Below are 17,218 nucleotides of genomic sequence, written 5' to 3' on the forward strand. Positions count from 1 at the left end.
GGAGCCGTCCTCTTGCAAGCCGATTGCCATGGGCAAGAGAAGGCGGTCGCCTTCATTAGTCGGACTCTCACGCCGGCTGAACGCAACTACTCAACCACTGAGAAGGAGCTACTTGCGATTGTCTGGTCTTTCCAGCGTTTTCATCCATACCTTCATGGTGGACAGGTTACGGTTGAGACCGACCACCAACCCTTGCTTTCTCTTATCCATCGACCTCACCCCCCAGGCCACTTGTTGCGATGGACGTTGGCACTTCAAGATTATCAGTTTACCCTCTCCTATCGGAAAGGTGCAACCAATTTGGTCGCTGATAGTCTCTCGCGCCGACTGCTAGGCTGTCCAATTTCTCCCTGAGACATTCGATCTTCCGATACCATTGCCACAACTCGCTACGCTTCAACAACACGACCCCGCCATCCAATAGATAATCCATCAGTTGCGCTCCCTCCAACCGTTTCCCTCACAACGACGGTTCATGCTCCGTGATAACTTGGTATTCTTCATTCAAGCACATCACGAGCCTCGTCTCTTCATCCCTCATGCCCTACAACAAACGTATCTCCAATTTTATCACGACCACCCATTGTCGGGCCACTTGGGTTTCCACAAGGTTCTTGAATAATTACGTCTCAAGTATTACTGGCCCAACATGAGACACTCAGTCTCTACCTATATCAAACAATGCGCTTTGTGTCAACACATCAAACCTGGGGGCAAGCTAGCTGGAACACTCCAACCCATCACTGTCACGTCACCTTTCGAGCTGGTCGGATGGGATTTCATGGGACCTTTTCCGGAAACCTCTAGGGGCAACAAGTATATCCTTGTCATAACATAATACCTCACACGATGGGCTGAAACTGTTGCCATCCCCGACGTCACTGTGCCAACAATTGCCTCCCAACTCTTGCAAAAGGTAATATTTCAACATGGTTGCCCTATCCAAATCTTATCTTATTAGGGCCGCCAGTTCCATGGGGATGTCCTCAATGCTGTGGCAACTCAACTAGGTGTCCAACAAGTGTTTACATCCCCTTACCATCCTCAAACAAATGGCCTCACTGAACGCCTCAACAAGACCCTCAAGCAAGAAATTGCCGCTTACATCGATCCATGCCACAAAACCTAGGATCAAATCTTGCCTTTTGTCACCCATGCCTACAATACATCCGTACAAGCGTCGACACGGATCAGCCCTTTTCGAGCACTCTATGGACGCGACCCGCGGCTCCCACCAGAAACGTCCATTGACATCTGTTCTAAACCTGCCCACATGGATAGTGCTACTTGGGGGCTTTATCTCCAACAAATGTTCCCCCTCCTTCGACAAGCCAGCTCCCGAAATCTACAAGTCGCACAACAACGTCAAAAGCGACACTACAACGTGGGTCGAATCACCCCGACGTATGCTGATGGAACCAAAGTCCATGTTTACTTCCCAATCCGGCGGCGTGGTCTCAGTGAATCCCTCATGCACCAGTGGATCGGCCCATTCACCGTAATTCGTGCCATCAAGTCCATGACTTACTCCGATGCGATTCCAACGGTCGACTTACTTACTTCGTCGTGATTCCAACGGTCGATTCACCTCAGCCCATGTTGCCCGTATCAAGCCATATGCTACCCCAAGCCTATCTTCTAGCACCCCTCCTTCTCTCATAGCGTAACACTCCTTGTTTTTCTGAGGGGGGAAATGTGGTGTCCCTTTCATGCAAGAGCATGCATTTGAACACACCACTCTTTTAGCCACTCCCGTTTAGCACATCACCCATTTTAGCCCACCCTTTTAGCACACCATTTTGGGACACGTGTAGCTAGGCCGTCCCAAAATGGGTCCTTTGTATCTTCTATATATTGAATGATAAGTATGAAGCTAGCTAGGCTGGTTTGGTTTCCTTTTATGTGCATTTCACAATATCAATATTCACACCCACAAAGCGAAAGACTGTTTAATCATTTACCAAAATTTTAGGTGTATAATACATATTTGGTCACAAAGGCTATTGGATGAGTTTCAAGAATGTTATAAAAGGGTGGAAATAGATTGCTCACATTCAATCATTTAGTCCCCTTTAATTTTACAATTTCTGTAAGTGTCTTCATGTTCTAGTGCCTCCATAGGCAAATGTAAATTTGGAATACAGACATCTCCATTAGTTGAGGATATATTCTATTGGTATCCATTTCATGTGTTTGTAGAGACTTAAGAAGCAAAGCTTTCGCACAACATTAATTTCAAATGTGATGTTTTAGGACATTTTATTCTATAGAGAAATGATAAGGTTGTACTGACCTAGTTTAATGATCAATGCAAAGTCAAGGAAAAAGGTAAAGATGGAAGGTCGTAGCTAAACCAATTGAGTGTATACCAATGCAGTACCAAAAATTTTCAATTGATAGGGCAACATTTTTCCCCACGTAACGATACAACCCCTTGTCATTGTAACAACTTCCAAAGAGTAAAATTATACTTCACAATATGGGTGGTGTAAATATTGCTTAGGATGAGAGTAACAAAACGAATCAAATCAGTCATTTCCCATTTATTCTAATGAGATTGCATACTCATGTCTCATCCTTAAGGTATTATTACCTCGAGTGCACCTCTTGCTCACTGAAGTTCTCTCACACCTAGGTTGTTTTGGTGTGGTTTGAGGAAAATAAAAATCTCATGATTCCTTATCCGTTTGGGCAGAATTGTATGTTTTAGGCATATATCCTTTTTGTAACATTGCAATACCAACAAATCACACTAATATCGGAAGTTATGGAAATATGAATACAACTTTCATAACAAGCAATGAATATGACAGTATAGGGATGAATCTTATGACCTATCTCTAATTTATTTGGAACTGAATCGGTATGACTCCACTTAGTAATGTACTAGGGATTCATATAATTCTGGTGATAACCTTGGGGATGCTACCGAAACTACAGGATTGGTTTTATAGAGTATAATACCAAAGCTTTCATTCATATCCATTTCTTTGACTCCCGGTGGTAAACTCCATTCGTAGGAGTGAACCAATGAGCCTAACATTAGGTAGACATTAAGGAGGCCAAGATTCATGGCTGGACAAGCTCGTCTACCGGCACCGAATGGCAACAATTGGAAATGATGACCTTTAAGATCGACAGTTGAATCCAGGAATCGTTGCGGTCGAAACTCCTGTGGCTTCTCCCAGGAGTTCTCATCCATTGAGAGAGACCAAGTATTGACAAGCATTGTGGTTCTCTCGGGGACATAGAATCCGGCAACTTCACATGGCTGTATGGATTCATGGGGGATCAATAATGGTACCACTGGATGCAACCTCATTATCTCCTTCACAGTAGCTTGTAGATATGGAAGATTCGGTATGTCTTCTTCACTCATCAGCCTATCCTTGCCAATGACGCGATCGAGCTCGTCTTGTAGTCTCCTTGTTATGTCATCGTGTCGTATTAGTTCTGCTAATCCCCACTCCACAACTACGCTAGATGTATCCGTTCCACCCGCAAACATATCCTAACAATTCAATGATTATCGTCACAAATGTTATACTCAATAAACGAATAATCTTCGTGCACATTTGTAATAAAATAGAAGTCAGCAAAGAAAGGAAATGCATCCACATACCCATAAAATTGCTTTGATATTGTCATCTGTCAAACTGATTGTATTGGATATATGCCCCTTATCTTCATGTAGCAACAATAGAGTGTCGAGAAGATCCTTTTCACCATAGCTACCAGCAGCTGTATTCGCATGAGAATCCCGCCGATTGTCGACTATTCTCTGAAATATGGTGTCCAGCTTCTCGAACGTGTCATTGGCACGTCGTTCGAGACCTTGTATGTCTAGAAATCTTAAAGCCGGCAATAAGTTGCCTATATTGGGAATGCCGATGAGGTCTAATGATTCTCGGAGGGCGTCCACGAGCTCCAATCCATTCATGTTTATGATCACGGAAAGGTCATTGAAGGTCTTCCCCAAGGCCATTCTTGAGATGCTGTTGCACGCCCGAACTTGTAACTTCGTGCGCATGTCTTGGGCCTTTTGGATGTCTTGCCACACCGAATGAACAAGACCCCTCATCTCCTCGCCTCGGATTGGTTTGAAGTGTTGCACCCTTGGAGTGTTGAAAAGTTTGGTCATATATACTTCTTTCACCTGGCAACCAAGCAACACATATTTGTTTGGAGACCACTAAAAATGAATAAAAAGATAGCTCATCAAAAGTTTTCAGGACCAAAATTGGAATTTGCAATTAACACTAATTTGAAGTGTTTGTGATGTTATGAGAAATCTAGGTAAGATGTAATTTTGAATTTGCATTACCTTCCGCCAAAGCGGCCCGTAGGGCGTGTGGGCGAGGCCCGAGCAGTTGTAGGTGAAGCGGACAGCGGCAGAAGACGAAAGGGAGCGGGAGGCGAAAACAAGGTCATGGGTATGCAAGATGAGGCGGGCTATGTCGGGCGACGAGACAACCAATGTAGGGACAGAGCCCATTTGATAGGACAAGATGGGGCCGTACCGCGTGGACATGTCATGGTACCATCGGTGCGGAAGTTGCGGAGACATAAGGAGCTGGTGGAGATGTCCTAGGAAAGGTAAGCTGCCAGGTGGGGATGGAGGAGATGGGATATGGAGGAGCTCATGTTTCCTCATCCTCCTCTTCATCTTCCTCTTCATGTTTTGTTGGACATACTGCCACAGAAGCACCCATCCCAAGATGCCCAATAACACTAGTGCCCATATTGACCACTCCTCCATATCTCTTCTCTTTCTCTCTCCCTCTCTGCTTCCCTGTTGTCTACGGAAGCTTTCTACTACATATGTATCTTATTGAGGAGCCATTTTCTAATCCATGTAATTTAGCCTGCCTAATTCCCATTATCATCACATGGTGATTTGTGACAAGTTTTCAAGGTGTAAATATAGATTCCAATTTGTCCTAATCGACGAGTGAATCTCAATCGTACGTCCACATTTGGCCCCGATTCTTTAAGGAAGTGAGTAACCTGGCCAACCGCCCAACCTAATTCCTATTATCATCACATGGCGAATATGGATCACACACTACCCAAATCCATGAGTTGTGACAAGTTTTCAAAGTGTAAAATTCAAATATAGATTTCAAGTTGTCTTAATCGACATGTGAATCTCAGTCATAACTTCACATTTGGCCCTGATTCTTTAACGAAATGAGGGACTTGGCCGGCTCCCAACAATTTTTGTGTTTTACAAGCATATAGATACTTTTATACCGTCTCATGATGATCTATGAGATGGGATTGGGCCCCTAGGGCAACTGTTTCAATTTATGCAAGTTGGATGTCTGGCGATAACAAAATGAGACTTTTATAGGAAAAATGGTATTCAACGAGACACCTATGAGAGGAAAATGTAATGCTACAAATCACAATGATTTATATTTACTATAAAATATTCTCTCACATTTCTCCTCATGCATGTAGATGAACATTCTTTTGTAGGTTACATAAGTTTGACGATTTCTCAAGACATTTCTAGCCATGTTTTACATTCGTTTGTGTCGCAAGTTGATGTGTTGCAAATCAATTTCCCATTGGGGAACATATTCTATATACAAGGATTTACGTATGCACAATGCTTGTAACTGAAACTTAAAAGATTCTGGAAATTGAAGATTCTCTAACTTCAAAAGATTTTGGAATTTGAAGATTTTCCTTTGATCAACCGGGTTGCATCTTATTATGCGTGCAGGCCTTACTTTGTTGATGCCAATCTTTCTCTTTCTCTTCATCTCGGGAGCCGGTTCTTTACTAGACTTATCCCATCTCTCTTCCTCTTTGTTGGGCATATCTTCTTTTTCCATTTGTTGCTCCTCTATCTTTTCTTTCTGCATCAAGCATAGGAACTTGTATTATCATCATGGGCCAAGTTTGTGTTGGATTACCTCGGATCTCATCGTCTTTAGGAGCCAAATCTACCTCAGTCTTATTTTTATTCTCATCTTCAGATGTTGTGCCTTTGTCAAGCTTAGTCTAGGCATTCTCTGTTTTAGGTTCCTAGCCAATGATGTCCTTTACCTTCTTAAGTGGTCCTCGGTCTTGATACTCGATTTTCTACTTAGAATATCGAGTGATTTTAAGCCCTAGATCCATAGAGAATTGTCGCAGCTTGTCGAGACCTAGTGTCTTTGTAAAAATATCAGCCACTTACTTTTTGATGATGTCTTCAACCAATATCAACTCACGGATATAATGATTGTGCACTTACATTTGTAAGTCACTGTATGAAACACTAGATTCTTTGTGTGATGCATGCTTTTGAGATTGTTGTAGTGGATGAGTTTACTAATTTCCTGAAGTCTTTCTAAAGTCTTTTCAGTCGTATGACTTTGCATGTAGCTATGGTTGTGTTCCGATACTCTATCTTAGTGCTTGACAAAGACACTTTTGGTTATTTCTTGTTGCTCAAGGAGATTGATCCACATCTGTGTGTAAACATTGATATTATTGTAGATCTCATATTGAATGAATTGCATGGCCGATCAATACTGGTGAACCCCTCAAGTCAAAGCAGTATTCTATGGTTGTAAAAGATATTGCGATCGAGTGCTGTCATGGCAAGACCCGAACCCATGACTTTATGCTACATGGGTCGAGCTCTTACCATTAGATTATGAATTGTATTTTGTAGGATATTATTTTCATTTATACTTTATCATAGAAAATTGATGTATATTCCAGATCTCTCTGGAACATTCTAGAAGCTTCAGGATTATTCCTAAAAACACTATAAAAGGAGGCACAAGGCATTGTTTTGAACCAAATTGGTTCAACGCCAGTCTTAAGCCTCTTAGCCGCTTGTACTTATCTTTTCACATAATATATAGCTGCTGTCATCATCTCTCTCTCTCTCTCATTCTCGCTATCTCTCTCTCTCTCCTCTTCTCACTTCCTCTCTCGGGAATCTTACGCAGTCCCGTCCTCTTAGTACTAATAGTACTGCTGTTCTTAGTACTAATTCCATCTTTGTTTTAGTACTATTCCTGACAGTTTGAACCAATTTCTTCCTCTAGCCTACTTGTCACTCTCCCTCATCCTCCTACCCTTTTCCCTATACTATGGCTACTGTTAGCGCCCAAGAATACCAATCCGTTTTCTCCGAGCTACAGTGCCTAAAAGAAAAGTTTGTTGCCCTGGAACAAGAAAACCAACGGTTGATAGGGGATCTACAACAAATCGCTCTAGAAAAACAACAAACGCAACAACAACATGGGGAGTTAGCGTTACGGGTACAACAACTCGAAGCAGCGTTGCAACAACAAGGATCCAGTCCCCAAGGATTTCATAAAGAGCCCAAGATTGGACTTCCTGTGAAATTTGATGGAACGCGTTCGCAATTCCGGGGATTCCTTAATCAGGTACGCTTAGTCATCCAGATGCATCCTTCCCGATATCCCACTGATGCATCTCGAGTCGGCCTAATAGGCACGCTACTTAGCGGCTCAGCCTTGGCATGGTTTGCTCCGCTTCTAGAAAAACAATCACCCTTACTTAATAACTTTGAAGATTTTATTGGTGAGTTTAAAGCCTGCTTTGGAGACACCGACAGCATCAGGACGGCGATCAACAAGATCCGGCGATTGCGTCAAGGCGATCGTCCAGCCTCTGCCTACGCGGGGGATTTCCGCCTACTTGCTTCAGATATACCCTGGGATGATCAAGCACTAATGGAGCAGTTTCGCTATGGCTTGCGAAACGATGTCAAAGATCTACTTCTAACTTTCCCCGAAGAACCAAAGTCTCTTACGGAGGCAATCAGTCGAGCAGTTCGATGTGACAACCGCCTTTTTGAACGGCGTTCAGAACGTCAATTACAGATACCACGCTCTAGGCCAGAGCCCACTTACGCCGCAGTCGCGGCTAAACCGTTTGCACGAGACATACCTCAAGCAAATACTTCGACACCGATGGAGATCGATACCATGCGTCGACGCGGCCCGTTATCGGAAGAAGAAAAGCAACGACGACGTGTCAATCGATTATGTCTTTATTGCGGTGGACCAGGACATATCGCCATCAATTGTCCCCATAGGCCAAGAAGACAGGTAAATCAAATCGTCGCCTGTACTAAACCCGAGTCAATTCTTCCCTTCGGAGTGTCTGATAGTATTAATAGTACTAATAGAGTGTCGGATAGTATTCATAGTACTAATAGCCCAAGTATCTCAAATAAATTTGAAATCCTTAGTCAATTAGATGAAGAGTTAAACGATTGAGTCCAGCCAAAATAGGAGCCATTTGGTTGGACAACAGCCCTAGATCTGTACATCCCATTAGTGGTTCCATTCCTTCCAAGCAAGTTAGCAATGTGTTCCTAGCCCAAGTCATTGTTAGTACTAAAAGTACTCCCCCAGTACCCGTCCTAGCACTTTTAGATTCCGGAGCTAATTCCTGTTTCATGGATCGAAATTTTGCCCAAGCTTCTCAGATATCCTTAAGAAAACTTCCTTGTCCCGCATCTGTAGTGGTCATTGATGGTCGTCCCATTGCTTCCGGGAATATTGTAGAAGAATCAGAACCCATTCAAGTTGTCCTAGGTAGTTTTGTGTGTATAATATCATTTAATATAATTAGTAGTCCAGAGCATCCTATTGTCCTAGGATTACCTTGGCTTGAATTACATAATCCAGCCATAGATTGGAGAACAAGAGAAGTCCGATATCGACCACCCCAAGAACAACTCACCAAGTTTCGACCATTTCACTCCATCAACTACGCGAAGAAGGACCAAAGGAGGCAATGTTCCTATTTGCCATATCAATACATCCTTCTAGCACTATTAAGAAGGACTCCTCAATACAACTTCCGGCAAAATATCATCCTTATGCCGATGTATTTGACAAGGTAAAAGCCGGTACCCTTCCTCATCACCGTCCCTATGACTGTCCCATCGATTTACAACCAGGAACCGAGCCACCATGGGGACCAATTTACAACTTGTCACCCACCGAGTTAGAAGTCCTTCGAGCCTACATAGAGGAGAACTTGGCAAGCGGGTTCATCCGTCATTCGAAATCTCCGGCCGGTGCACCCATCTTCTTTGTCAAGAAGAAAGATGGCTCACTTCGTCTTGTCGTTGATTACCGCGGATTGAATAAAGTCACCATCCGGAATAGGTATGCACTTCCTCTTATATCAAGTCTTTTAGAGCGAGTTAATGGTGCCAAGTTTTTTGCTAAAATCGACCTACGAGGAGCGTATAATCTCGTGCGGATCCGACCGGGAGATGAGTGGAAGACCGCTTTTCGCACGCGGTATGGGCATTTCGAGTATACTGTTATGCCGTTTGGCCTAACCAATGCACCCGCAGTCTTCCAACACATGGCAAATGATATATTCAGAGACCTCTTGGATATCTGTTTGATCATTTATCTGGATGATCTATTGATTTATTCAAAGACCCAGGAAGAGCACGATTCTCATGTACTATTAGTACTAAAGCGACTCCGCGAGAATGGTCTTTATGCCAAGCTAGAGAAATGTAGCTTTGACTGCAAGCAAGTGGAATTTCTAGGCTACGTCATCTCCTCAAAGGGCATCGCCATGGATCCAGCTAAAATCCAAACTGTACTAGAGTGGCAAATTCCACGGTCGGTACGAGATGTACAATGTTTTCTAGGCTTTGCTAACTTCTACCGTAAGTTTATACAGGATTACTCGAAGATTATTTTACCTCTCACACAACTTACGAAGAAGGGCCAAGCATTTCTTTGGTCCACCGAAGCAGATATGGCTTTTCGGCATCTTAAGAAAGCCTTTACATCAGCACCGATTCTAGCTCATGTGGATACAAGCAAACCATTCATCATGGAGGCCGACGCATCAGATTTCGCCCTCGGTAGCATCCTTTCTCAACAAGGCGATAAAGAAGAGTTGCATCCGGTGGCTTTCCATTCGCGCAAATTCAATGTCGCAGAAATCAACTACGAAATACATGACAAGGAGTTATTAGCCATCGTGGATTCATTTGTACAATGGCGGCATTTCTTAGAGGGCTCTCCACATCAGGTCATTGTCTTTAGCGATCATAAAAATCTTGCTTATTTTCAGAACGCTCGCGTACTAAATCGACGGCAAGCTCGGTGGGCGCAATTCCTCATGCGTTTCAACTTCGAAATCACATATCGACCGGGGAAGCAGCAAGGAAAAGCAGATGCACTATCACGGCGTTCATATCTTGCACCTCGTCCTGGTGACGCAACATTTGATAATCAAAAGCAAGTAATCTTGGGACCAACACGATTGCACACGACGCGGATTTTTCACACCCCGATGGATTCACGGATTACCGATGACATACGTGCAACCTTGAAGACGGATAGTTTTGCTCAAGACATCCTGGTGCACATTGATACTTCTCGGGCATCCTGTTCTCAGTCTCAACAACCAGGTATTGACTACCGACAATTCGAATATCATGATGGTTTGTTATTCTTTAAAAAGCGCGTATATGTCCCCGATTGCTCCTGTCGCCTTCAAATCGTCCAACATTGTCACGACACCCATACGGCGGGACATTTCGGTAGTACCAAGACGTTGGAGTTAGTGCAACGATCTTTTTGGTGGCCCCACATGCGCCGTTTTGTCGACGACTATGTTCGGACCTGTGATGCTTGCTGCCGAGCAAAGATGCCACGACACCATCCATATGGCTTGTTGGAACCTTTACCAATTCCAAGTAAGCCATGGCAGTCTATTTGTCTTGATTTTATTACAGATCTACCGGTCTCGAAGGGGTTCGATGCTATCCTAACTGTCGTCGATCGATATACGAAGATGGCACATTTTGTGCCATGTACTAAAGCCATCACTAGCGAGGAAACCGCCGCTCTTGTTATGCGTGAGGTATTTCGGCATCATGGCCTACCAGACAGTATTATCAGTGACCGAGGCCCGCAATTTGTCTCCAAATTTTGGCAGCATCTCTTCAGGATGCTCAAGGTCTCCTGCAACCTCTCCTCCGGCTACCATCCTCAAACTGACGGACAGGCGGAACGAACAAACCAAACGTTGGAGCAATATCTCCGGTGTTTCCTGAGTTATCAACAGGACGATTGGGCCGAGATTCTCCACTTTGCGGAGTTTGCGTATAATAATGCTATTCACTCCTCGACTCGGGTCTCCCCATTTCTCGCTTATACCGGTTTCCATCCTCGCTGGTCGGTGATCGACACTCCGGAGCTACCTACCAACCCTCGTGCCGAGGACCATTTGGAGAGGCTACGCAAGATCCAGATGGATCTCTCTACTCACCTTCGTCATGCTCAACACACACAGAAGACTTATGCGGATCGTCATCGGATTCCCTCCTCTTTTGCCATCGGAGATCGAGTATGGCTCTTACGTCGTCACATCAAGACTACTCGACCGTGCGACAAGTTGGATTATCGACGACTCGGTCCTTTCCGTATTACGGGGAAGATTAATGATGTCACCTCCCGCCTGGATCTCCCTCCGCAGCTTCAGATACATCCGGTTTTCCATTGTTCTCTTCTTGAACCTTATAAAGCAAACACCATTCCCGATTGTGTGACACCACCGCCGCCCCCGCTAGAGTTGGACGCCGGCCCGGAGTATGAAGTTGCTGCCATCCTCGATTCCAAACTTATTCGCAACAAACTTTATTACTTGGTCGATTGGCTCGGTTATAGTTCGAGCGAACGTACTTGGGAACCCGTCGAGAATGTTGCCAATGCACAAGATCTTCTTGCTGATTTCCACCGAAAGTATCCGGACAAACCCGGTCCGCAATTAGCGCCGACTCGTTCCACTCGTCGTCTTTAAGGGGGAGATAGTGTCATGGCAAGACTCGAACCCATGACTTTATGCTACATGGGTCGAGCTCTTACCATTAGATTATGAATTGTATTTTGTAGGATATTATTTTCATTTATACTTTATCATAGAAAATTGATGTATATTCCAGATCTCTCTGGAACATTCTAGAAGCTTCAGGATTATTCCTAAAAACACTATAAAAGGAGGCACAAGGCATTGTTTTGAACCAAATTGGTTCAACGCCAGTCTTAAGCCTCTTAGCCGCTTGTACTTATCTTTTCACATAATATATAGCTGCTGTCATCATCTCTCTCTCTCTCTCATTCTCGCTATCTCTCTCTCTCTCCTCTTCTCACTTCCTCTCTCGGGAATCTTACGCAGTCCCGTCCTCTTAGTACTAATAGTACTGCTGTTCTTAGTACTAATTCCATCTCTGTTTTAGTACTATTCCTGACAAGTGCCACCGTCCACAAGTGGTTTTGCATGAATTAACGAAGGATCTGATCAGGTAATTGACCTGTTTAGATAGACGAAACTCCCAATTATATGTCAAGCTTGTGTATGCTCCCATAACTTGCCGGAGTATGTATGCACTTAGTTTCATGTTTTAATTGAGGGGTGTCGAAATGGAATTACGCTCATTTTGTTCTGAACTTGTAGTGCAAGTTCAACAGGTAGTGTCATTGTGAGAACAGAAACTCATCTAGGTTTTGAATGACCTCGATGCCTAGGAAAAAATGTAATTTTTTGAGGTCCAATACCTTGAACTTTTTTGAAAGCATCTCTTTTATTTTTGTGTCCCGATCAAGCTTTCTCCAATGATCACAAGGTCATCGACACTCAAGATAAATAAGAGTGGATTTCAAATATTGTTCTTAATATATATAGTGAAAGTCAATGTTGTGAAGATACAATGTGATCTTCCAAAGATGGTTTTGAATATATATAGTGAAGGTCAATGTTGTCAGAGTCTATAGAGTGGTTTTTTCAATTGATAGACTACGTTTAGATGTTGGCTTGATTCGGCACCAAGTGGTTGTAGCAAGGTAAAAGCATGGGATCACTAGAATTGTCACGGACACACCAACCGTGGACTAGGATAGGGCACGGATGATGGGGCTACGAGCAACGGGTAGTGAAATTAGAGCTAGAAGTGATGAGGTGAGAAACTCGGGAACTACAAAAGAGAATGAAGATAGAGATAAAGATCAAGGAGGCAAGATGGGGCGAAACAAGAATACTAGATTGATGTGTCAACCATTGGTGTTGAATCCCTTGAAAGGGATCAAGGAGGTTACAAGTATTTATACAACTTCTGAGATTGAATATCTCTAGAATATACTCTAGAAATATCTCTAGAATATACCCTTCTAGAATATATTAATGACTAAAATATTCTGATCTTGAAATGTACTATACACTAGACTATAGAATACTAAAGCATTATACAAATGCATGCTCATATCAAAATGGTTGAGCATGAAATCTTGTTGATGTGAGGTTGTAGGTTCAATCCTAACCAACTATGTATTTCATGTCACTATACTGTGGACTATAAATGGTAATATTTTCATCCCCATAATACATGATATGTATCTTTAAGATTTTCCCACTAAAAATTAGCTATTAAAAAAACTATTTAGCTATGGTCATTTTAGCTACATGGTAGCTATAATAGTGTTTCCATTCACATGCTTTCAGCCAGCATGTAAACTTCTTCCTCAAGGTTGCCTTGGAGGAAATCATTCTTTATGTCCATTTGATGCAAGTGCCACCATTTTGCAAGAGCGCAATTATAGAGTCATCATGACAATCATTTTTGCCACTGTGGCAAAAGTTTCCTCATCGCCTTGATCCAATGGGGATCTTGGGCAACTTCGGTTTAGGTCTATCTTCTTTATTTGTCGCAACATTAATCATGAATGGATAATGATGCACCAAGTGCTCATTGTACCTGAACGTTACTCGTGAGTTCTTTGCTTGGATTGATTGAAGAAAGATTTTCTTTGGACACCGCTTGGGCTCTCTTTACTCCTAGTGTCCTCATTACATGCATATCATACTCATTACCGTGCCATATTGAGTGATTTGAGTAGGCACCCAAGGCCCTACTCTTGGCTCATGCTCAAGCATCCTGTCCTTTTTTTATTCTTTATGGATATCGTATACTTTGATTTCTCAACAATATCCAAGGTTCAGTTAATTGGATTGAGCATGAATTCTCTAACCAAAATGGCACCCAACCTATCTTTTGCACTCTCTAGAGCCAAGTTGGATTTGTACATCTCAAGGACGACAGGGGGCACTGGTACCTGGGTGTACCATAGTGTTGCTTAATCAAATAGCACATCTCGAGTTACCTCCATGTGGTGGGGCTAAAAAACTTATACTCCTTTTGGTCAAGTGAGTAATTGACAAGAATCATCTTCCCCAACTTTAGATTGAGACTCCTCTTCTCGTATGATATATATCTGCACTTTTTCCATCTTGTGAAAAACTCCATGTGCAAAAGCTTCGGTTTTCTCCTAAATTCCTTAACATGAGGGGTCATGTTGTGGACACCTCAGTCATGCACCCATTGATGAAATACAAGGTCATTTATCGCTTGATTTCCATGGTCATGACCTTGACACACATCTTTTGGAGTATCCAACATCTACCCGTAAGTTGTCAGTTTTCAATTCCATATGGTTCTCATTGACCATCGACATGGATTGTAGTAAAAAAAGCTCAAGCGGTTATCCCTTGTTGCTATATATGGTGATCCAAAAGGCGCCATACTTTTGTGCGAGCCATAAAGGTAGATCTACACCATCTCCTCACTGTCATCAACTATGACATTGATGGAGCCGAGTCAATAGTACAAGTCTTTGATCTCGAGAGTCTGTTCTATCATGGACATATCAATGTACCAACATCAGAGTTCAAGCTTCCAAGGCATGGTTGAAGTTGTTGAAATTTTCCTCAATTTTTCTAAGTTCCGTTCCAGTCTTCTACACTCTACATGGCTCAACATGTGATCTTGCACAATGTTGTGAAGTAGTACATTACCTAACTTACAAGGTGTTGCAATGTCAAGTTGTCCAAGTTTTGCAAGATTGAGGATTGTTTCTTGGGCACTCTTGATATAACTCTAGTAATGTTTCTCGACTAGGTACTCGGGCATCTTCTAATCCCCAAGATGAATAATTATGCCTATCCAACTTCTTTGTTGTATGCACGCCAACCATTTTTCCATTCATTTTTCTAATTGAGCTCAATTCCTAAGATTTTTTTCCTTGATGTATACCTTATCTACTCTCTTTTGATTGGCTTGAAGTTTTGTGACCTTTATGTGTTAAAAAGTTTTGTGAAAAAAAGTTCTTTCACTTGTAATGAGAGGAGTTATTTGTTAAGATTACCAAAAATGAATGATGAAAGAGTATCGATGGTTTCATTATGAGAAAATGAAAGGGTAATCAATCTCAACATGTTTCAAGTAATGAGCTCTCTAGTTATGGTCTAATTGGGATTTAATACATTACCTTGCCTCAATTTGGGCCAAAGGATGTGTGAGAAAGGACAACATAGTTTTAGGTAAAGTGGGTGGCAAAAAATGAACGAGGGGCATGTTGGGTGATGACACTAGGAGCATGGAGCCAAACCCCATTTGTATACAAAGTATGGAGCCATATCTCTTGGAGCATAGACACAAACCCCATTTATATAAAGAATATGAAGCCATATCTCGTGAAGCCATTGGAATGGAAGTTGTCTACATAAAAGAACTTGGAGTAGATGTTCCAAGAAAAGCACAACTGCTCATATTGATCCTCTCTCTCTCTCTCTCTCTCTCTCTGACATCTACTCCTAACATGTTTCAAGCCCATCTTTGCTCTCTTGATTCTTCCCTGCCTTTAGAGAACTTCACAACAAAACTCACACACATGCTTCACTCAATAGCAATCCATAATGTCCCATACACGAAACACTCCAATCACAGTAGATTAGGCTCTATGCCAAAGAACAAGTGGTATGATGAGGATTGTCGAGACCTGTATAGCCAACTTAAAGTGTCGTGACTTACTGGTGCTATTTCCTCAGTACAGGCTCGCAAAGAGATGCGCAAGATGACACGTCGTAAAAGACGAGCCTGGGAAGCGTCTCAATATTGGGAACTCTACTATGTCATGCTCATGAGTAGGGACTGCACCCTTGCATGGAAGAGACTACAGGAGTTGAGACCACAAATACCCATCGAAGATCCCAACACTTGGCACACATATACAGAGAGACTCTACCATGTCCCGAACCAACCACCCATTCGAATGCCTCCACACCTCGACCTACCATGGGGACACTTTTCACGACGTCTAGGGTCTCGAAGGTCATAAACGAACTACAACATAGGAAAGCCATGGGCCGCACAGGATTGCGGGCCAAATGCATCATATATGCTCGAGAGTTCCTAGCCCCTTATCTCACACTAATCTTCAACCGCGCCCTCACAAAGGGTTTTCCACCACAATGGACCATGAACACAGTGGCCCCTATATATAAAGGAGGGGACCCAATGAACCCAAATACATATAGGACCTTTATGATAGGTCATATGCTCGCTAAACTATATGGTGCAGTAATGTAAGCAGAGCTCAACGATTATATGGAAACCTTAAGACTTCGAGCGCCTCAACATGCTGCTTTAGACGAGCCTTCTGCTATTGACCATATCTTCACACTTAAATGCTTAATTGACCAGACGAAGGCTCACAAGAAGAAACTATATTGTTGTTTTGTGGACTTCCGCAAAACCTTTGACACAGTTCCTAGGGAGCAGTTGTTTGATAGGCTTAAAATCTTGGAGATACCAAATGACATGATATGGGCCGTCTATGCTCTATATGAGGAAGTCTCTAGGTGCATAAGATGTTGAGGTGGCCTATGTCATTGCTACACCAGCACCATTGGTGTAAAATAGGGATGCCCCCTATCACTGACTGTTTTTGGGATCTACATTGATGAGATCACTGATTTTATTGCTCGTAAGGGAGGCAATGGAGTAGCCATTGGGGGTACGCAAGTTAGTCTCTTACTCTACGGAGGCGACATTGTCTTGCTCTCGGAGTCTGAACACGACCTACAAAAGCGTCTTAATGCCCAAGATAACTTTTGCACACAACGAGGACTGGTAGTGAATCTAGCGAAAACCAAAGTCCTTATCTTTCATACACTATCTCAAGTTAGGAGTAAATGTCACCTAATCCTCTCTCAGAAAACAATTGAGGTAGTTGGATCATATGTGCACTTTGGAGTCACCTTTAGTGCTCGGTCAGGTAAATTCTCGATGACCCAAGCAACCAAAGATAGGCTAACGACAAGGTATGCATCGCTCTCACTCTTCGAGAGACAATGCATACTTTCA

General features: G+C 42.8%; 1 protein-coding gene across 1 annotated transcript; it reads right to left on the bottom strand.

Annotated features, from left to right (window-relative positions):
* Positions 1-2,673: 2,673 nt before the first annotated feature.
* Positions 2,674-4,813, bottom strand: LOC147858827 (cytochrome P450 CYP736A12-like). Its single transcript, XM_087326438.1, has 3 exons — positions 4,325-4,813; positions 3,623-4,156; positions 2,674-3,511 (listed from the first exon to the last, which is right to left on the bottom strand). The coding sequence occupies exons 1-3, from the start codon at positions 4,757-4,759 to the stop codon at positions 2,876-2,878; spliced, it is 1,605 nt and encodes a 534-aa protein (XP_087182564.1). The 5' UTR covers positions 4,760-4,813; the 3' UTR covers positions 2,674-2,875.
* Positions 4,814-17,218: the final 12,405 nt, after the last annotated feature.

The sequence above is a fragment of the Azolla caroliniana genome, unplaced genomic scaffold (genome assembly GCF_043228905.1).
Source record: "Azolla caroliniana isolate FFs.n. ecotype wild unplaced genomic scaffold, voAzoCaro1.0.p SCAF_10, whole genome shotgun sequence".
NCBI classification, from domain to species: domain Eukaryota; kingdom Viridiplantae; phylum Streptophyta; class Polypodiopsida; order Salviniales; family Salviniaceae; genus Azolla; species Azolla caroliniana.

Coding starts and splice junctions, on each gene's coding strand:
- LOC147858827 (XM_087326438.1), bottom strand. CDS start 4,759: ATGGAGGAGTGGTCAATATGGGCACTAGTGTTATTGGGCATCTTGGGA. Junction 4,157..4,324: donor ACGGGCCGCTTTGGCGGAAG/GTAATGCAAATT, acceptor CTTGGTTGCCAG/GTGAAAGAAGTATATATGAC. Junction 3,512..3,622: donor ATATCAAAGCAATTTTATGG/GTATGTGGATGC, acceptor TTGAATTGTTAG/GATATGTTTGCGGGTGGAAC.